This window comes from Cryptomeria japonica, chromosome 5 (assembly GCF_030272615.1).
Source record: "Cryptomeria japonica chromosome 5, Sugi_1.0, whole genome shotgun sequence".
Classification (NCBI taxonomy): Eukaryota; Viridiplantae; Streptophyta; class Pinopsida; order Cupressales; family Cupressaceae; genus Cryptomeria; species Cryptomeria japonica.
Genome location: NC_081409.1, coordinates 401,606,618 through 401,630,090, shown reverse-complemented (window position 1 = coordinate 401,630,090; position 23,473 = coordinate 401,606,618). Strand labels below are relative to the sequence as shown.

The window sequence follows — 23,473 nt, the reverse complement described above, 5'->3', positions numbered from 1 at the left end:
GGCTTTCTAGGAACTGGGTTGTTGTTTATAATCAAAATGTCATAGTGTGAAGGTCTAGGAATGGTCATCTCATCGTTGATATTGACCATAACCCTATCTAATTCATCCAGAATTGAAGCCTTGAATATTTCCCTGCATAGGCCCACGGTAATGTCTCTGTCCTTTTCAATATACATCGTGATTGCTAAGAGCATGGCCGTGATGTCATTGTTGGCTCTGGTTCGGTCTTCATTAGTTAAGAATTCCTTGCCAAGGATGCATTCCACCGCATCCATCACCAACTCATGGGGGAATCTGATGATCCTTTTCAACCTATCCCTTGAAATTGCCCCAATGAAGGCCATTTGTCTTTTCAGGCTTTTCAATCTAACCAGGGTATCCCTGATTTCTGTCTAAAAAATTGTTATCAAAGGTAATTAGATAGTTTAGCGAGCATCTACCATGATTGATGAAGGCTTTGTCTAGCTTTTTTAAGATAGAGAGGAACTTTCTAGAAACCGCTATAATTAATGGGCAAGCCTTTGATGTCGAATCATAATTATTATTAAGACAGGCCTTTCTCGTCTGCCAAAAAAGTGACCATATAAGTGCATCTTCCCATATCAAGGTAAGGTGTTCATAAGATCAGTTTCTTACTCCTTATGGTATAAGGTTGTCATAGTAATTAATTGACACCTCATCTCCCTCAAAACTATACTTTTGTGGGGAAATAAATATTATCCATTAATGAGTATCGTAACATGTGTTGAGTTTAAATGCTATCTTGGTGTTATATATAGAAGGTCCGATTGCTAATTATGCAATGTATACTTCTTTTGGTGAGAGTTGTGATCTTATTTTAATTAAAGGAATTACTTTGTAGTTTCTATTAACAATTTTAGGTTCTATTAGTAATCCCTTGCCACTGTTAACTGTTATGAGGACCAAATTAGAGGTGAGTGGCCATGCTTTATGTAGATACTAGGTTTTTCATCTGCACCTTGGTTTGCAAGATGGTCCGCCCTAGAGTTACCTTCCCTATATATGTGGTTGAAGGTTACTCCTTTGAAGGATTGGACCATACTAAGAATGTTGTTTAGGATTGCATTGAGTTTTCAATTGGGCATATCCCCTTTCTTGAGGGCATTGATAATGATGGCAAAGTCTCCTTCTATGTTAATTTTGTCAACTTTCAGGATTTTACATAATTTAATTCCTTCCTCAAGAGCTCTAAGTTCAGCTTCATTATTTGTGCTAATACCCTAAGGATGGGCTAGAGTAGCTATTTATTCTCCCTTTGAGTTATGTATGCAACACCTTCCCAAAGTAGGGCTATATGCTTGGCTAGCATTACAAAACAAAGTCCTAAATGCTGACATATTCAAAAAAATGGGGTATGAAGGCCCCAGCATATGCCCACTATGTGAGAAGGAAGAAGAATCAACCAATCATCTTTTACTTACTTGTAAATATTCTCGTAATTGCTGGAGGTGGCTCAGAGAACAAATGAATTGGTACTCCCCCATCCCAGACTCAGTCCTGGTACAAAACTTGTTTGTTCCTCACTAATTAATAGAGGGAGTAGGTTGTGAAGTCTATTTGCAATGGTTTTAGTTAGAAGTTTGTATAATGTATTACATAGAGCTATAGGTCCGAATTCTTCAAAACTTTCAGCTTTGTCTTTTTTTGGTTTCAAAACTATGAATGTATTATTTAATTCCTTTAGGATCTTCCCTGAATTCCTAATTCCTTCTAATGCCTCTGAGACTTCATCCCCTATGAAGTGCCAGCATTGCTGATAAAAGGAGACAGGGAATCCATCCGGCCCCGGGGCCTTGTCTGGATTCATTTGGAAAAGAGCTTTCTCAATTTCTATCTTAGAGAATTTAGCATTTAATAACTGGTTTTGATCCTTGTTTATTATCTTCGGAATACATTTGAGCACTTCATTCCTAGAGGTTAATCTAGAGCCCTCCTGATTATTAAAGATGTTCATAAAGTATTCAATTGCTTCTGCACTTATGATTTTTGGGTTACAGCCGAGATCCCCAGACTTGGTTTTGATTTTAGCAATTCTATTAACTAGTCTCCTCTGCTTTGTGCTGTTATGGAAGAACTTGATGTTTTTATCTCCAGACTCCACCCAATTTTCTCTAGACTTTTGTTTCCAAAAGATTTCTTCTCTAGCCATAGTTTCCTCATATTCTATTAATAAGTATTTCTCCTTCATGTAGAGATTATTGTCCATTCCTGATCTAATGACCTCCTCATTCACTTCTTTTAGACCTTCCTCTATTTCTGTTTTATTCTTAAAGAAATTGCCAAACTGATTTCTGTTCTAGGCTATTAGATTTTGTTTTACTGTTTTTAATTTAGTGACTACTATGAATTGTTTCGAGCCTATCACTCCAGATTCCTTCCACCATTTTTCTATTAATTTTAAGATGTTTTCATCTCTCAACCACATTAGTTCAAATCTAAAAGGGCTTTTAGTAGAGGAAATAGTTTCAGAGATAGAAAGTTGGACCGGGAAATGGTCTGAACCTAAGAGAGGGAGGTTTTTTGCTTCAAAGGTGTTTGATATGTTGGCCAAATTTTCTTGTAAGAAAAATCTATCCAACTTTTCTGCAATGTTACAAAATCCTTTCCTTCTATTGTTCCATGTGAAGGAGTTTGTTTCTGTTTTAACCTCCATGAGGTTACAATTGAATATCCATTCTCTGAGATCAATGGTGGCCTGGTTGACATTTTTTAAGCCCCCCCATTTTTCTGATGGGTCAATAATAGCGTTGAAGTCACCTCCAATGATACATCTCTGATCTAGGACAGAGGTAAGAAATTGTTCTATCTCATCCCAAGTTTTCTTTTTATCTTTATTCTAAATAGGTCCATAAATATTGAATAAGACAAAATTTAAATTGCTCTTAATATTATTGACCCTACCACACATCCAGTTAGGGGACTTACAAAGTAGGTTAAAGGCCACTACCCTGGGGTCCCATATTACTGCTATTCCTCCCGAAGCCCCCTTAGCAGGGGAGCCTTTCATTCTCCTTATTACCAATTTTTTGTCAAATACTTCTAACTCATCTTTACTTAATTTGGACTCTTGTATCATAATTAAATCTAGGTTAAATTTAGTTATGCTGCGTTTCAAAATACGCTGCTTGTTAGGGATTCAAGCCCCTAACATTCCATGTGAAGAGCTTCATTTCTCCTTGGGAAGGACCTTCCCCTTCCCTGCATAAAAGAGATTTGTCAATGTAGTTTGGCCCTTAGCCTTGCCTGCTTTATTAATGAGTTCTGATATCGATTTCCTTCCTCTTCTTTTTACCTCTCTTGCACAATCTGAGGATTCAATATTGTTCAGTGTTTTAGCTAAGCCCAACTCCTCTTCTTCATTGTCCATAGAAGCCTCTACTTCTAGAATTTTAGCCTTTGTAATATTCCCTTTCAAGAGACCTGACATTAGTAGTCTTCTCTGATATGCAAGTTCCTCATCATCCACCACTTCATTTATAAAGGAGTCAGTCAAGTCATTAACTGTTTCATTGCCCACATACTCCAATGATTTTATTCTCCTCTGTGATCCTCCTGGCAAACTCCTCCTCCATTTCCACCGTATCTAATATGAGGGGGCTAATGGGTGATGACTCAATGCCATCGTTTTCATGTGTGGTATCTGGTTGGGTATCGTTTTCCATGCTTTGATTAATTTCCTTAGGGCAATCCATACCTATCTTCTCTTTTGAATGATCCCCCATACTCCATTTTAAGAGGGTTTGGTCTCCCATGGGAGGCATCGAGATGTCTTGGTCCATTAATGAGGGAATATCGGATATACCCTCAATGCTGCAGTCAATTTCCCCTTCCTCCAATTCTAGGGTGGGGATTTCTCTAGGTGTTGGTTTTGGAACTGGTTTGCGGATTGAATTCATATCTTTTTCTTTTGAATCTGTGTTGGTAGATTTTATCTCCCCTAATGTTTCAATAATAAATATGCTTCTAGCCGGGCTCAGGGTGATGTTTACCATATCTTCAGAGGGTATTTTTTGATCTTTTTTGTGTTGTTTGGGGTTGGGAAGGGTTGGGCATGGTAAGATTACCTCGGTTTGTTCCGCCCTACCCTTATATATCTTTGGTCTTACCACATACATCGAATGGTTAGTTATTATTTTAATAGGATCCAAGCTTAACTCATTTATATGCAGTTTTGCCATTATTTTGGCAGTTGCAGAATCTCTATGATTTACTTCTAAACCTTTGAAACCTCTCAATGAATCCCCTATTCTAACAAGGTAGTGCTCATTAAGAAGTTCTATTGGGAGATTTGGCAGTTCTACCCATCTGGGAACTAAGCAATTTTCAAACATTTTAGGGGAGAAATTTTGCCTCCATTTAAAAAAAGAAAAGCAGAAAGCTTTAAAGAAGCAAGGTTGATTGTTAAGTATATTCTCCCTTAATTCTAATGAATTAAATAGAATAAACAGATAATTGTCCTCTAAGGCTGTGATACTTACCTGTCCTTTGGTGGCAGATACCAACCATAGGGTAATTTCCGAGGTGGAGGCACCATATCCACACCATTTTCCAAACAACCTCCGACTCATATATTCTTCCCAAAGATTGTTTATGTATTGATTGCTGATAATAATTTTTTTTTGGTTCGATTTGGAATACCTTGTTACTTGTTGCTCCCCTTCATATTTCTGTCTTTTATATTCAGGGGTGATAGCCTGAGGAGGGTTCATTGGGGGCTTTGACAGAGACTCGCCCCTATTCTGTCTTTCGCCTAATTTTGTTAAATTCGCACCAGTGGCGACATAATTTCGAGGGGGGGGATGACTTTTATGGAGGCCACCTATTGACCTTTCCCATTCCTACATAATTATAGATACCTTGAACTGGTCTAGGGTTCTCTTGTTTCCCAAACCAACCAGAAACTCCTGCTGTAGATGCAGGGATTATTTTATCTTTTTGAGATTTTGAGATCTCAATATTGGATGGAGGACCCCTTGGAACCCTAGCTGCCTCCTTGCATCTTTGATTCAGAGAAACCGGGATGGAATTTGCTCCCGTGGCGCAGGTATTTAGGGCCTCGAATCTGTTTGCAGACCCCACCTTATTGCCACCTTATTGCTGTGGGCGAATTTTTGAGACTGTTTTGCTTGCCATGGGGAGCGTTTAGTGCGTCCATGATTTTTCTTCTGCCTTGTTACTTTTAAAATCTCAAACTCATTTTTCAGTTTTCCACTTTTCATGGATCCGAAATTTTGCAGAGCCATTTTCGTGTTTATTATGATATGAATATATCATTGATACCTAAACTCCTAACAATTATTCCAAGTACTTTAAGGTTGTAGTTCCATTAATATTTTTTCTAAAATTTTAAAGAGTTTTTATAACTAAGAATCATAAATTTTGTAATAATTTTTTTTTAAAACTTAAAACTAATTTTTTTGATGGTGGCATGATTATTTTTAACAATAATACAGAGTTAATGTATAACTATATAATTAATTTAAAATATTTTTTATTTAAAATTTTAAAATTATAAATATATCACATCTCGCAACAATTTTTTTTTAACCCCACCCTAAAGATACCCTTTAAAATCTTAAAAACTTAAAAACTAGGATCCTATTGCCTCAAACAAACTTTAATTCACCAAAACTTAGTTTAAAAAGCTTGACGGTGCAATATCAACCCGCATATAGAGACACTTCTATAAAAGACAAATTTCTAGTCGACAAATAGACAATAAATTTTGTTGGTTTCTGCGTTTTATATCCTCACTTCAAGCTTGCATTTGCTCACTACGCATAAATTTTCCCGAGACTGTGAATGACAACATTGTTCAACGAGCAAACGAAACAATGGGATTACAGAACGATGTAAATGCTGGTTTGGACATTGATCCAGCCTTTATAGTCTCTCCGGAAGACAGGCCCAAAATTGGAAACAATATTAGCAACTCCCCAGCTGATGAGCAAGTACCAGTGATAGATCTTAACAATATAGAAACGGTGACAAGCGAAATCCATAGAGCCTGCAAGGACTGGGGATTCTTCCAAGTCATAAACCATGGCGTACCTCGCCAACTCATCCACACGCTCCAATTTCAAGCAGCTGAATTCTTCTCGCTGCCCATTCAAGAAAAGTCCAAAGTTAGAAGAGACTTTAGTAACCCCTTTGGCTACTATGACAATGAACTCACCAAGAATGTGAGAGACTGGAAGCAAGTCTTTGATTTTGCATGCACAGGCACAATCCATCTTCCTCGTCATTTTGAAGCAGATTCCAGTGAAACATTACCCTTGACAAATCAGTGGCCAGATAACCCACCTCATCTAAGGTTTCTCTTGATTCAGACTTGTTTAACTTGAATAATTACATTACCTAAACTTTACTTTTTCTTTTTATTATTACTTGGTTAACGCTTATGACTATGTTGGAGCAGGGAGGCCTGCGAGAAATACGCTGAGGCTGTAGAGAAGCTATCATTCAGATTGCTGGGACTCATATCTAGAAGCTTAGGATTGCCCAGTGACTATTTTGATTCAAAGTTTGAAAAGCACACTTCTTTTCTAAGGTTGAATTATTATCCTACGTGTCCAGTGCCTGACATGGCTCTGGGTGTGAGTAGACACAAGGATGTGGCTGCGCTGACTGTGTTGCTTCAGGATGAGGTTGAAGGACTACAAGTTAGGCGCAAGGATGGAGAGTGGGTGCCAATCAAAGCCGTTCCTAATGCTTTTATTATCAATGTGGGAGATTGTATGCAGGTGAGCAATTTTCCTCAATACCATCATAGGTAATCTGAATTTTTTTTACTATCACAAGGTCGAAAATTCTGTTTATGTATATCAACCCTAATTAATACAAGATCAGTACGGCAATTAACCTGAAGAGCCAAAATCCCTGGGCAAAAGCCGGTTTGTTTTATTTTCCTTATTTAACTTATATTTGATCTCAGGGTTGGAAGGCCAGCTTGTACGTATTAAGATACCCAAATTCGAAGCTTGCTTGCGGTGAAATCCTCCAACAAGAGACCCAGACTGGACACTTGTGGTCACCCAGATATTACACCCATTTGCAAGAGTAATCACCCCAGGGCCCAGCTCAGCAAACAGTAAATACTCAATAGTCTCACTATTCACACCTGGCAAAAGGGTTTGTGAAAAGCTAGCGGTTCATAGACTAAAATCAAAGTCATAACGATTATCTCTGAAAGCAAATAGACCAACATCCTCTCCAAAGGTCATGATACATAGAATTCATATATATTATAGACTGGCAATATGATGCTCTTTAACTATAAGCATGGAAACCAGGGCTAGAAAACTTTAAAATAAGTCTAAAAGCAGATGTCTGAAGAAACTGAAATGTATATAGAGCTCGAGTAACATGGCTCAGAATTTTAATAATCCTAGTGTAACGTTGCTCCTTTTGCCCAGTAAGTCACTAAACTGGTAAAAACTACCTGGCCATATTTTAACTTGTGGGAGTGCACTAACAAGTAGCTTACACAATCGTTTAAACTTATTATTGCAATTTAGCTTAGATCGCTGTCCAGCTTAGAAGCCATGTCCAGGATGGCACTATCGAGAATTAGACCACCATTTGGCTCAATTCCACATCCAAGTGGTTTTCATTCTGCATCTTAGCATCCACCTTTTATCGTTTAAGTATGGTACACATTATCACAATCATTTTACAACCAGGAGCATTTCTAGTTGGCCTTGAACTCGTGCCATCATCATGGTGGTCACTGTACCTTGCTATTCCACCACGGAACACTTGGCTAGTGTATCACTGTTCTTACTTTTGGTAGTTCTTAGCTGATTCTGCTCCACTTTGTGGATCCTTTCCATCACTTTCTTCTCATAAGGATGCAGTCAAGTATTGTGGGCCAAGCTAATGATAGCCTTATCCTTGCAGCACAAAACCAGATTCAATGAAATGACGTAAAACATAAAATTTAAGATAGTTTTTTTACCACAAATAAATAAATAAATATCCACTGGAACTCCCAACCTCCATAATTCTCTTGCACTGATCCAGATTTAAAAACTACAAGTGACAATAATTATGAGTCAGTGCCAGTAAAGTTCTGTCAGATGCAGCTTTAATGAAGCCACATAGATGTTTTGATGCCTCAGTTTGTTGCACTTCTCTGATAGAAAGATGGGAGAAGATATTTATCTGTCACTTGTGTACTATTTGAGAGGTGAACATGTAAATCATGGCAATGACCTGCAACCACTTCAACTACTTGATCATTGAGCTTAAGTTGATTCTGGCATAAGTTAGGGAATTGTAAATGAGTGAATTTAGGAACAGATGACAGGACCAAGTAGCTCATTTCACAATATGGTGAGTTATTATGACCAACAAGATTCCTTTTTTTAAGCAAATTGCTCATTAACTTGGATGCTCCTACATTAGACACCTAGGGTAGTTGAAAAGTGTTCATGAGCTCCAGCTAACAGAATGTGCACAGGATGTTCCATACATTGGCCATATCTACCAATCTCAGATTCATTCATCCAAGTTGAATCCTCAGCTGTTCTATGTTTCCATTTTACCAAGTACTTCTTGTATTCATTGCTTCGTGTCCTTTTGGTCACCATTGAATCAATCATGGCTTCAATTTCCTCTTTTTCTTTCATTGGCATTTGTAGTTTCCAATTTGATGTGGCTTGAAATTGGATTCAGCACTCCCCTCATTTGGCTGAACCTCATGAAAGGTGTACAGGCCTATAATGTTGAAGATTAGGGGTATACTAGCCCATCAGGCAACTCAATCTTATTTGCATTGACTGAAAACTTGTGTGGTACTTTGCAAGGTGTTATTTTTTCCCATTTCAGCTTGTTGTAGGTGCTCTGCGGAAATATTTCTTTCCTCAAATGAACCAAAACTTAATCGTCCACTTGAGACTATTGTTCCCTCTTATTGTGATCAGCATATTTCTTATAGCTCCATGTAGTCTTTTCTAAATTCTCTTTTACAAGATGACGAATTTCTTTTATGTATTCTGTATAATCTTCCACTTCAACGTTCCTCTTATCCATATCAGCTACACTCCTCAACTCAACGATCCCTCTTGGATTGCATCCATATACTGTTTGGAGGGGATCTTCGTGGTACTAGGTCTACTAGGTTAATGCAAGCAAACTCAGCTTGTGCAAGTACTAAATCCCATTGTTTTGGTTTATCATCAATCAAGCATCTCACCATGTTACCAAGGCTTTGACTCATAACTTTGTTTTGACCATCCATTTGAGGATGTTTTTCTGAATTGAAGTTGAGTCTAGTCGAAATGGCCTAGAAATTTAGTATCCTGATGAGAAACAATATTTATGGGAAATCCATATAATTTGACTACCTCTTTGGAAAACAAATTAGAAACATTTGTTACATCACTAGTCTACTTACATGCATTGAAATGTACCCTATTGGCTAAATGATCAACAACAATGAAAATGGAGTTATTTCCTTGTGGACCCTTTGTAAACCAAGCACAGAATTCATGCTATTGTCTTCCCATTGTCTCTCTAGTATAGACCATTATGGGCCTACTTGCTTGCCATTTTTTTCTAGTGGCAAGTAACTCACCAATTTTTGGGCAAGTAAAATAAAAAACTTGTATAGTTTGTGAGAAAAACTCGCTGGATGCGAATCTGCCCATTTTTCTGCCTTTTTAATTTTTATTTTTTTGCTACCTTTGATGTTGCATTTTAAAAAAATTATGAAAATGGTGTGTGCCATGAAGGTCTATGTAGTTTTGATTCTTTAGAAGGCCTTCTTTTGGGCGTGGTGGTGGGGGTTCTACCCCTTGACCCCACCCTGTATCGCAATAGGGAATGCATTAGGGGTTTTTCCCTTGAACTTTGCAAGGGGTGTTGACCCTTGACCCCATTGGGGGTGCTGCCTCTAGACCATCAAGAGGGGCATTGTTCCTCAACCTTACTAGGAGCATTACCCCTAGACCCTCGCAAGGGGTGCCGTCCCTTGACCTTGCTGGGGGCACTACCCCTAGATCCCCATTAAGCTATGGGATATGGAGCCCGAGCAAATTGACCTAGATGCTTCCACTTTCCAACATGTTACACTTGAGTTCAAAATGTAAACACACTTTTAGTTGTTACTTGTCTATTGTATCAGGATTTTGTATGATGATATGATTTTGTATTGAAATTAACCAAATTTAATAGAATACACTATTGTACTCATTAGATACAGTGTCATTGAATTTTGCAAAAAAATTCACTCAAAGTCTGTCTGCTCCACTGAAATGGCCTGTACCCAGAGTTTCCTTGGGGTTGGTCTAAAAAAGTGATTTTTTAAGTTGCCAAGTTTTTTGCAGATTTTTTGTTGAGTCACGAATTTTGGTCTGTCAAGTTTTTTTTGAGTCAGAGTTTGCTAACTATGGTATAGACAATAGCTTTTATAAACTGGTATTTTGGCACTTAACTTTTTGCATGTTGCAATATCCAACAACCCATAGTGAACTTCCTTACATCACTGCTTAACCTTGGTCAATAATATCTACTGAATAGTTGGGGTAGAGTCTTGTCCATGCCAAAATGACCATCCATACCTCCACTATGCATCACTCTAATCAGATGATTTCTCACGGATCCTCGTGGCACACACAATTGCTGTGAAATAATTTAATTGTGGTGTTCTTTCCATGGTAGCAAGACTTCAGCATGCTGCCTATGCCTTACCAAAAATCCCCATCTTCCTTATACAACTTCTTCATGGCATCAAAACTCATTACTTCCACCTACATTTGTGCAAAAAAACAAACCCCTCCGACTCAAGGCATTATTTACTCTATTTGACATTTGACTTGATCTTTGCAAAAATTCAGTTAACTTCGTATGATGTTGATTTGGTTTAGCTTGACTATTTATGAACTGCAAAGCTTGATGGATGGTGTAAACAACAAACTCCTGTTGGCAACAACAATGAGAGAAAACTGAGAGTTGGGGGGGGGGGGTGTTGAATCAGTTTTCACCGGATCTATAAACTTAATCACAAAAACAGATATGATAAACTGCAACAATAACAAAGATAAGCAAATAGATAACACAACACACAACGCCAAGATTTTGATGTGGAAAACCCGGTTAACGGAAAAACCATGGTAGGAACCTACCCACAATAAGATGATACTCTGCAGTAATATGTGAAAATATTACAATGGGGAATGGACATGCATTCAGGCACACTGCCTAGAACTCACTGCTCAAAAGATAATGACCCGGAAGGCTACAACCCTCAGGGAAGTCTCACTGACTTACAACAAGATTCAGACTACAATCCGACAGGAATGAACTGCAATAATGGCAGTTCCGGTTAACCACAATTGTTTGCTTTGCAACACCAATCTCTCCTCTGTGCACTACACTGAAAGATGAATCCTTGTTCGCACATACACCACTCTTTGATAATGTAGACACAACCTTGATACCCAAATTACATGACAATATCACCTATTTATACAATTCATCAACCTTGACAACAAGGTCGGCTAAACCCTCAACTCACAATTACAAAATTACATCACACGATACAAAGATCGACCACCAGACCGATATAATGATTTACATGACATAACATGGATCTAATTCAAGTCTCTAAACACGCAACACCATCGGAAATCATGCCAAGATCGACCGCAACACGCTACACCGTTAGGAAAACCGCATAACATGAAGAACATCACCGGTTTAGCAAAATCACCAAAAACTCGCACAACGATCAATGCGGATCATCAGGACAAATAGGACACGATTAGGAAACATTAGCAAGCACGTTACAATCATCAGTAACAACTGCACTAACACCACTTATCAAATCTTCATCTGTCAATGTCTGGAACTCAAGAACACTCAAACAACAACAACTGTCACAAAGAAAGATAACTTGCGGAGCACCAAATCACGAACCATCTGAAATGAAGATACACAAGACCATCCCAAACAATATCCCAAAATCTCAGCTCAAGATTTGATCACACCAAACTATATCGAAGGAAATACTGAACTCTGCAAAGCATTGATCAGATAAACAAACTACAAAACTGGATCATATTATATGATCAATTAAGCTTCTCGGATCACCAACACCAGTACAAAAGAATATAATGATACTAAAGATACTCCATACACCAAACCATAATCACAATGAACCAATCTGCACTCACCGAAGCAGGAATATGTTGACATCAATGACAACAACATATCCTAGCAGCAACAATGTCCAACAATCTCCCCCTTTGGCATTGATGGCAACATATGAATGTGAAAAAAATCAATGCAAAGAAAGAAACATATCCAGCAAACTCCCCCTAAGGTCAAGTAGATAAAACAGTTTTTCACATGCATCTCCCCCCCTTTGACAACAATGCCAAAGATCTTAAAACACAAAACCAAACTCTCCTTCATAGATAAGAAAATCATGAATCTCTCCTCCCTAAACACATAAGTAGACTACTCCACCAGAGGAGCATCACCAACTCATCAATCCGGATAAAGAGATAAGACTGTGAAGTCCACCGGATGGATGCAACTCAATGCATCTAGTGTTGATTTTAGTGATCAGAATCAACATGACTCAAAAATAAACAAATACACATACACAAGAACACCAAGATACCTTGGGGAAACCTCCCTCTTGGAGGAAAAACCTAGCAACAATAATCCAGATCAAAGTATTTATAATCAGCAGAATACAATTACAAGTTCGCTCACTTAGAGTAGCATAGATTCAATTTATCTGATCTGGACTATAGGCGATCATTTAGGAGCAGAATTAGATCAATATGAATGCCCAACACATAGACAATCTTCAAGGTAACACCTTCACCCAGTTCTGGAGTATTCGCATATTAGACAAGGCAGATCGTAGGACATCAAACAACAGTTTGCTAACTTCAAGGAGATTCCCCAATGATGATTAATTGAAATCGCTGAAGAAGAAGTTCATTAATGCAGATTGCTGATTAGTAGAGACTAATTCGCTGATGATAATAATGGCATAAGGCATCAACTTGCCTTGCATATATACATGGCGTCAATCTTTAGAACTCCAAGGTCGGCCTAGATGAGTCTGCCGCCAAAAATAATAATAATATAATTATTATTCACAAGACATATGCATCATTGCTCAAATCGGGCCTGCCCTTAAGGTTCACAAGTTACATTGATATCTATTTGTGCCCAGCCCAATTACAAGCTATCCAAATTGGGGCTCAGCCCTAAACATTAATCAATTATATCAATACAATTAATTTTAAGGCCAAGGGCCACATGAAAATTAATTAAGCTAGGGATTCGATCTAGCTACATTTCAACACTCCCTCTTAGCTAGGGAGGATCCCTTGAATAATCAAGTTGCACCGTGACCATGCTTCATGGACTCCTTCCATGATATCCATCATGTATTCCCACAGAGGATGGTTCCAAGATACATCACGGATTCCTTCCATGATATTCACCATGCATGCCCGCAGAGGATGAATTCAATGTACATCATGGACTCCTTCCATGATATTCATCATGCATACTCGCAGAGGATGAATCCTAAGTACATCATGGACTCTTTCATGATACCCATCATGCACACCCGCAGAGGATGGATCCACCTTGCATTGCCCGCAGAGGGTGGAAGAGGTCTTACACCTCAAAACTTCTCTACAAAGAAGTATAAACTGTCACCTTGCACTCTGCAAAGGGTGGAAGAGGTATTACACCTCAATGAAACTACCACCTTGCACTCCGCAGAGGGTGGAAGATACACACAATGTTATCATAGGAGCTGAAAAATCCCTCTTGGCCAAAGTATATTTCAGAGAAAGGAACACATGTTAATTCTACAGTGTTCCACGGGCGTTGGGGACGGGGGGACGGGGGGGACGCATTTCTGGGACGGGGGGACCAAGGGCCTAAATTTGGGGACGGCGGGGGGACGGTGGCGGGGGGGTGGCGGGGTGGTGGTGCTCATATACTTGTACATATACATATAGTACTTGAAAAACTAGTTTTGAAAAGATGTATGACAGTATTACAGTGTAAGAATTACATTTCAAATGAGACTATAGGAAATTTGAAATACTAAATCTAAATACCAAAATTTCTAAGTTGTGTTGTTATATGGAGCCTAATCAAACTCAGAGGTTAGATTTTCCCTACTTCTATCGGCGCGGTTTCCCCCTATATTTTTCAACGAGGGTTTGGGGGCAGCGCCCCCAAGTTGGGGTCAAGGGGCATCGCCCCTTGCGCGTTCCCTGTTGCGATACAGGGCGGGGTCGAGGGGCAGCTCCCTACGAGGCCAAAAATACTTTTATTATTTTCTAAAGGCGTCGGGTGTTATTTTTCTATTGGCCCACGTCCAATTAGAGTTACCCCTTAAACCCTCAAAAAACTTAAAAACTCACTTTTTAAATTTTTTTTAATTTTAAACATTGCATATAAGTGGGGGCGACAGGAGACGTCTGGGCGTCTCCCCGTCCTTGGAGAGACGTTTGCACGTCTCTTGAAGGACGGGGAGACGCCCAAACGTCTCCCAAGGAGACGTGGAGGCGTCTCCATGTCTCTTTGGGAGACGCCCAAACGTCTCCCAAGGAGACGTCTCCACGTCTCCTTGGGAGACACGGGGACGTCTCTGCGTCCCGGCGGAGCTTGGGTGGCGGTGGCGGGACGGCGGGGGACGTCGCGTCCCCGTCCCCCCGTCCCTGAGACGTTTCTGACGGGGGGACGCGCCCAAAAAGGGGGGGGACGCGTCCCCGTGGAACACTGTAATTCTATCAATAGAATCATAATCAAGAACATCCTTGCAATAATCATATAACAATTATAAATTCAGAACTGATTTGAATTCAAATGGTTAGCCATACTTCTCAAATCCAACACTAGAGATATCATTTTGTTTGTAAATCAGTTTTCAACATCAATGGTTAGAAAACAGCAACATGTTTAAGCTTTACTAAATATAATCAACAACAATGCATTCACTGAGGATTATGGGGAATATATAACTCCCTCTTAATCCTTATCTAAGTAATAAGTTCACATGATTCAAAAACTAGTTGATTTACTCCTATCATAGTTTTAAGAATCTATCAACTATATCCTTAATTGAAAGTGTGAGTTGAAAGCTTGTATAGGCTTTCATATTTAATCCCGATGGCACGAGCTGATTTGATGTTGGACTCCTTAGGCCATGCAAGAACTCTTCCTTCAGAAAATACAACCTGATAACCTTTATCTTCTAGAGCAGATATAGAGATTAGATTCCTTTTATTCCAGGTACAAACAGAACATTACTGAGATGAAGGGAAATACCAAAATCTAATTTTAAGGAAGTAGAGCCAAAACCTCTTACTGCATAACGAGCATTGTCACCAATAGTCACGTGAAGGTTGGACTCCTCCACCAAATCTAAGAGATGCTCCCGATAGCCTGTGATGTGTCTAGACTCTAGATGCACCACTGTCAATCAGCCAAGTGTTACTGTCTGACTGAACATTGCCTGACAAGGCTGAGACAAAGAGGAAGTCTTCATTATTCTGTTGTTCCAAGACTTCATTTAGGTTCGCTTCTCCTTTCTCAAGCTGAGATTGACAATCCTTTGCAAAGTGACCAAACTTGTTACATCGGAAGTGTCTGATGTGAGACAAGTCCTTTGGTTTCTTCCTTGAATAAGAAGCAGAGGGTCTGAAATCTCTATTTCTCTTGAAGTTATTCTTCTTCCAATGGCCACCTTCCTTCTTAGCTGTGAGGACATGATGATCACTGTCATGAGGACTTCTAATTTTTCCTTTCGCTGCCAAGTGAGATTCCTCTTGAATGCAATCTCCTCTCAATTGATCAAATTGAGGAAGCTCCACTCTTGCACTGATTCCTTGAATAAATGGCTCCCATGTAGAAGGAAGACCATTTAGAGCCGTCATAGTTAAGTCGCTGTCTTCAACATTCTTCCCAACGGTAGAAAGCTGATCCCTTAGCTTAGAGATCCTCATGAAGTAAGCAGCTACAGGTTCTCTTTTCTCCAATCTGATGTGAGAGAGATGATTCCTTAAGGCAAGTATATAGCTAGTGTTGTTGACTTCGTACATCTTCTCCAATGTGTTGAACATCTCTCTCGCAGTCTTCTTCTTAGAGATGGATGACACATTGTGATCTTTGACGGAATCAATAATCATCCTTTGTGCTTGGTAGTCCTTCTTCCATTCTTCCTTCTCCTTTTCGTCTTGAGGTTTAGCAACATCCTTGCCGACGTATTCAGCAAGATCATTTAAGGCCATCATTATTCTGACCTTCCATGAAGTGTAATTGGCGGAACCTTCCAACCGATCTTCAGCCCTAAGATAAGAAGCCATGTTGACCTGAACTTGAGCAGTAGGTTAGACTGAAAAATGACTGTAATTGATGAATCTGATCACAACTATTACGAACCAAGCTCTGATACCATGTTGATATTAGTGATCAGAATTAACATGACTCAGAAATAAACAAATACACATACACAAGAACACCAAGATACCTTGGGAAAATCTCCCTCTTGGAGGAAAAACCTAGCAACAATAATCCAGATCAAATTATTTATAATCAGTAGAATACAATTACAAGTTCGCTCACTTAGAGTAGCATAGATTCAATTTATCTGATCTAGACTATAGGTGATCATTTAGGAGCAGAGTTAGATCAATATGAACGCCTAGCACATAGACAATCTTCAAGGTAACACCTTTGCCCAGTTCTGGAGTATTCGCGTATGAGACAAGGCAGATTGCAGGACATCAAACAATAGTTTGCTAACTTCAAGGAGATTCCCCAATGATGATTAATTGAAGTTGTTGAAGAAGAAGTTCGTTAATGCAGATTGCTGATTAGTAGAGACAAATTCGCTAATGATAATAATGGCATAAGGCATCAACTTGCCTTGCATATATACATGGCGTCAATCTTTAGAACCCCAAAGTCGGCCTAGATGAGTTTGCCACCAAAAATAATAATAATATAATTATTATTCACAAGTTACATATGCATCATCGCTCAAATAGGGCCTGCCCTTAAGGTTCACAAGTTACATTGATATCTATTTGGGCCCAGTCCAATTACAAGCTATCCAAATTGAGGCTCAACCCTAAACTTTAATCAATTATATCAATACAATTAATTTTAAGGCCAAGGGCCACATTAAAATTAATTAAGCTAGGGATTCGACATAGCTACATTTCAACAGTGTTGGTGTTGGAAATAAGCCACACCCAAACCGACGATGGACTGGTCCAAGAGGGGCTAGTAGCTCAGTGGTAGAGCATTTCAGCAGCGTATGGAAGGTCCTAGGTTCAAGTCCTAGCTGGTCCATGTCTCAACATGGTATCAGAGCTAGGTCCAAGCTAGGAGCCCCAAGCACACGAGAGGTGTGGCTTAAGGGGGGGTGTTGGTGTTGGAAATAAGCCACACATGGACCGACGATGGACTGGTCCAAGAGGGGCTAGTAGCTCAGTGGTAGAGCACTCCAGCAGCGTATGGAAGGTCCTAGGTTCGAGTCCCAGCTGGTCCATATCTCAACATCTAGTTCTCATTAGGAGGGGTGGATACCCCTAACTTGTCTCTTAAATAGACAAATGTATTTGTAGGCAAAGACTTAGTGAAAAAAACAGCAATTTGTTCCTTTGTAGACACATACTCCAACTTCACTTCCTCTTCACTGACTTTCTCCCTCAAGTAATGATATTTGATCGACACATGTTTAGTCTTTGAATGTTGCACTGGATTCTTTGACATGTTGATAGCACCTGGAATTATCACAATATATGACAGTAGGCTCATCATAGATAACTTTGATATCCTTCAACATTTGCTTCATCCAAACCACCTGAGTGCAGCTACCAACAACAACAATGTACTCAACTTCAGCAGTAGATAAGGACACTTAATCTTGTTTCTTACTAGCCCATGAAACCAATTTCTTACCCAAAAAGAAAGCACCACCGGATGTACTCTTCCGATCATCAACATCACCAGCCCAATCAGCATCAGTGTAAGCACATAACATGAAATCATCATTCCTCGGATACCACAAACCATAATCCACAGTTTCCTTCAAGTATCCGAATATTCTCTTAACAGTAGTGACATGACTCTCTTTCGGATCAGCTTGATATCTAGTAGCCATGCACACAACATGCATAATGCCCGGCCTAGTTTGAGTAAGATATAGCAGTCCACCAACCATAGACCTGTACAAACTCTGATTAGCTTTCGGAGATTAATCATTCTTAGATAATTTGCAGCTAGTCACCATAGGAGTTCCAACCGGTTTGGAGTCATCTAACCCAAACTTCTTCAACAATTCTTTCACATATTTAGTTTTGAGATATAAAGATACCTATTCTAGTTTGTGAAATCTGCAATCCTAAGAAAAATTTCATCTCACCTATCATAGACATCTCAAATTCCTTTTGCATATCACCGACAAACTTCATGCTCAAGTCATCATCACCTCCAAAGATAATATCATCAACAAAGACTTTAACAATTAAGATGTTATCATTTTCAATCTTAAAGTACAGATTACTATCAACAGTCCCTTTATTAAATCCCAATTTCAACAAGTACTTATCCAATCTAGCATACTAGGTTCTAGGGGCTTGTTTCAATCCATAAAGAGCTTTCTTCATTTTACAAACCATGTCTCCATCATTTGATAATGAAAATCCATTAGGTTGCTCAATGTAGACTTCTTCCTCAAGATCACCGTTCAGAAAGACAGATTTGACATCCATTTGATATACCTTGAAATCTTTATAGGCAGCATATGCAAGCAACAGTCTAACAGCTTCAAGTCTGGCCACCGAAGCAAAAGTCTTGTCATAATCAATTCCTTCTTTCTGTGAATATCCTTTGCATACGAGTCTTGTTTTATTTCTGACAACTTCACCGACTTCATTCAATTTATTCTTGAATACCCATTTAGTACCAATCACATTCTTATCTTTAGGTCTAGGCACAAGCTCCCATGTGTTATTCTTCTCAATGTGATCTAATTCTTCTTCCATAGCTCTCATCCAATTTTCATCTTTGCAAGCTTCAGCAACATCTTTAAGTTCAATTTTAGAAATAAACATACCTCTTCAGCAGCTAGCCTTCTTCTAGTCATCACACCTTTATTTTTATCTCCAATAATCTGATTTTTTGATTGATTCAGTCTTACATACCTTGGAGTCTTCTGATTGTTCTGATTTTTCAGGTTCCTGCACCTCTCCACCGGCAGCAGCAACATCCAGACAACATCTGGATTAACAGTTTCTATTGGATTAGTCTGCTTTGGTTCTTCAGTCTGAATAGGATTTAGAACAACATGCTAACCATCATCATATCCACATGCTCTGATCTTTTTCCCAAGGTTCTCATCCACCTTCACATTTACACTTTCCACTATCTTTTTGAGTCTCTTATTGTAGCACTGGTAGACTTTTCTCTTTGTTGAATATCCCAAGAAAATTCCTTCATCACTTCTTACATCAAACTTTCCTATGTCGTCATCTCTCTTGATATAACATTTGCTACCAAATACTTTGAAATATCTCATAGTAGGAACATGACCAAACCATAACTCATAAGGAGTCTTATTGGTATCACCTTTGATATGAACTCGGTTGAATGTGTAAACAACAGTGCTAATAGCTTCTCTCCAATAGATCCTCGGAAAATTCCCTTCAATCAGTATAGTCCTTGCAGCATCCAAAACAATCCTGTTCTTTCTTTCAACAACTCCATTCTGTTGAGGGGTTCTAGGAGCAGATAATTGTCTTCTAATCCCTTGCTTCTCATAGAATGAATCAAACTCACCAGAACAAAATTCTCTACCTCTGTCAAATCTCAGACATTACCTTCAATCCTGACTTAGTCTCAACCTTTGCTTTGAATATCTTGAATTTGTCTAATGCTTTCAGATTTTTCCTTTGAAAAGACAACCCACATCATCCTGGAATAATCATCAATTAGCAACATCAAATATCTATCTCCATGCACACTTCTAATATTTGTAGGTCCACACAGGTCAGTATGTACAAGATCTAGCAATCCATTAGATGTATACTGTTTGCTCTTGAACGAAATTCTTGTTTGCTTACCTAATTGACATTCTTTACATACCGGATTAGCAGACTTAACAATTTTAGTCAGATCTCTAACAACTTGAATAGAATTGATCTTAATCATTGAATCAAAGCTAACATGACACATTCTCCTATGCCACAACCATCTTTCATCAATCTGAGCAATCAAACAACTATTCTCACCAACATTGAAATGAAAAATATTACCTTCAGTCTTAGTCCCAGATGTAATCTCTATACCGGAGGCATTTAGGATCTTGCATTTACCATTCTTGAATTGTAAATCATAACCCTTGTCAACCATCTGTCCAACACTCAAAAGATTATGCTTCAAACCTTCAACATACAAGACATCATCGGTATTATGCTTACCATCAAAGGATATAGAACCTCTACCACGGATCACACAGGCTTTGTCATCTCCAAATTCACTATTCCACCATCATACCTTTCCATACTCACAAATTTTCTTTTATCACCGGTCATATGATGTGAACAACCACTGTCTATTACCCATTCATCTCTTTCTTCAACTTTAGTAGCTAAAGCTTTCTCCTCAATAGTGCAGCTAGTGAGATCAACAGGTACCGGTCCATCTTCCTTAATGCAAGAAATACAACATCATCTCCTTCTGATTCTTCATTTGTAACACCTTCATCAGCAGCATAATAGTAGTTCTTCTAATTCCTATACTTCCGGTTAGACTTGTAAGACTTATCATACTTCTCATGCTTCTCATATCTATCATTTCTGTCATGCTTATCAAATTTATCATGCCTGTCATATTTAGCCATTCTCTCTGGGCACTTAGAAGTAAAATGTCCTACCTTATTGCAAGAGAAACATTTCAAAGGCAATTTTCTATCATACTTACCGGCTCCCTTAGGCAATCTCCGGGCAATCAATGCTTCAAGCTCATCAAGTTCTCTTTCTTTCTCTTCCATCTCTCTCCTTTCTCTTTCATATTTGGATATTCTGCATTCTTTAGGTTCATACTTATGCTTACCGGATACAGATGCTCTAAATGTTGTCTCAGACTTTCCATGTGATTCACCAAATTCGTTTAGCTCAAATGCAGCAATTTTTCCAACCAACATATCTCTTGTCACAGTAGTCACACTCTGGATGTCATCAATAGCAGCTACCTTATGTTTATAAGCAGGAGGCAAAGATCTAAGCACCTTAGCAACAATTTCATCTTCTTCAAGGGTTTTATCGGCACATCTGATACTTAGGACAAGGTCATTCACCTTAGCCATAAAGGTATTTATGTTCTCATCTTCTCCCATCTTCAGCATCTTATATTTCCCTTTCAAACTTTGTAACTTGGCAACTTTGACTTGCTTATCTCCTTCATACAGGGTCTCAAGCTTCTCCCAGATTTCATGTGCGGTCTGAAGTCCCATTACATTTGTCATTTCTGAATCAGTCAGGGCACTCAGCAATGCTTCCTTCGCTCTAATGTTATGTTCATCTTCCTTGATCTCATCAATAGTAACCAGTCCATTTGGAGGAGCAGAATAGGCATTCTTTGTAATCTTCCAGTAATCTTCTCCAAGACATCTCAAGTGTACTTCCATCTGGTTCTTCCATATAGCATAGTTACTACCATCAAATCTCAGACTCTCCTTCTTAAAGATAACACCTCTAGTTCCAGTTGCCATCCCGGATCTCCTCAAGCAGTTAAGCTTTTTCCGAAGGATCTAGCTCTGATACCAATTGTTGGCAACAACAATGAGAGAAAACTGAGGGGGGGGGTGAATCAGTTTTCATCGGATCTATAAACCTAATCACAAAAACAGATTTGATAAATTGCAGCAATAACAAAGATAAGCAAATAGATAACACAACACACAACACCAAGATTTTGACGTGGAAAACCCGGTTAAGGGAAAAACCACGGTGGGAACCTACCCACAATAAGATGATACTCTACAGTAGTATGTGAAAATATTACAATGGAGAATGCACATGCATTCAGGCACACTGCCTAGAGCGCACTGCTCAAAAGATAATGACCCGGAAGGCTACAACCCTTAGGGAAGTCTCATTGACTTGCAACAAGATTCAGACTACAATTTGGCAAGAATGAACTGCAATAATAGCATTTCCAAATGCCTGATGACAGTTCCGATTAAGCACAATTGTCTACTTTGCAACACCAATCTCTCCTCAATGCACTACACCGAAAGATGAATCATTTTTCGCACATACACCACTTTCTGATAATGTAGACACAACCTTGATACCCAAATTACATGACAATATTACCTATTTATACAATTCATCAACCTTGACAACAAGGTCGACTAAACCCTCAACTCACAATTACAAAATTACATCACACGATACAAAGATTGACCACTGGAACAATATAATGATTTACATGGACCTAATTCAAGTCTCTAAACACGCAACACCACCGAAAATCATGCCAAGATCAACCGCAACACGCTACACCACTAGGAAAACCGCATAACACGAAGAATATCACTGGTTCAGCAAAATCACCAAAAACTTGCACAATGATCAATGCGGATCATCAGAACAAATAGGACACGATTATTGTTGATGTGTGTTTTAGGCACATAACATTACAGAATAAATTACCAAGATAATTTACCCTCTCTTGAACAAAATCACCTCAGATGCTAAGAATGAGATCAACTAAAATGATTCCAAGGTTTCTATATGTCAGGTCTTGACGAGTGGGTAACTCAATGGTCGATGTGAATTGCTGTGTTTCACTTGGGGACTTACGCAAATGTTTGGATTATCATGAATGATGCGGAATAGGTGTGCTGACAACTTAAGATTTATCAATATGGCTCTGGATTTACTTCTTACTTAAAAAAGGACAAAAGGAATAGGGTTCAAGAAGTCTATTCTAAACCTAGGAATATAGGAAATGATGAATGGATTTAATGGAATCAAACTAGGCAAGGTCTCACAATCAGGTATTGACACAAGCTTAGTGCAATCGTCTAAGGTATCACCATCAAACGTTGACACCATCCAAGTTGATGCTTGTCAAGGGATGCGCAATAGTTGAAGTTAAGCTTACTTAAATTCTAGTTGACCACACAAGGTGCACTTACAGCGGCAAGAGGCTAGTGGTATGGATTAAGGATTCCACACAAATGAATTCAACAAATCTTCCACTCAATCTAACATACATGAAAATAAATTCTAATCTAACTTGGAGGAATTGAGAACTATGAATGCAAATACAACACTTGAAGAGCAAAATCACCAACAATTGAACAATGATTAGGATTCAAATAGCTGTAGCATATACCAACAATTCTACAAAATCTCTCTCTTACAAATGAGAGACAAGGAGGCATATA

General features: G+C 38.8%; 1 protein-coding gene across 1 annotated transcript in view; it reads left to right on the top strand.

Annotated features, from left to right (window-relative positions):
• The first annotated feature begins 5,740 nt into the window (after positions 1-5,740).
• LOC131076495 (protein DMR6-LIKE OXYGENASE 2) overlaps positions 5,741-23,473 on the top strand; it is a 48,882-nt gene continuing 31,149 nt past the window's right edge. The window contains exons 1-2 of the mRNA XM_058013716.2: positions 5,741-6,334; positions 6,440-6,764. Coding sequence (XP_057869699.2) covers positions 5,856-6,334; positions 6,440-6,764 — 804 coding nt within the window. The 5' untranslated portion in view covers positions 5,741-5,855. The remainder of the gene's footprint in view (positions 6,335-6,439; positions 6,765-23,473) is intronic.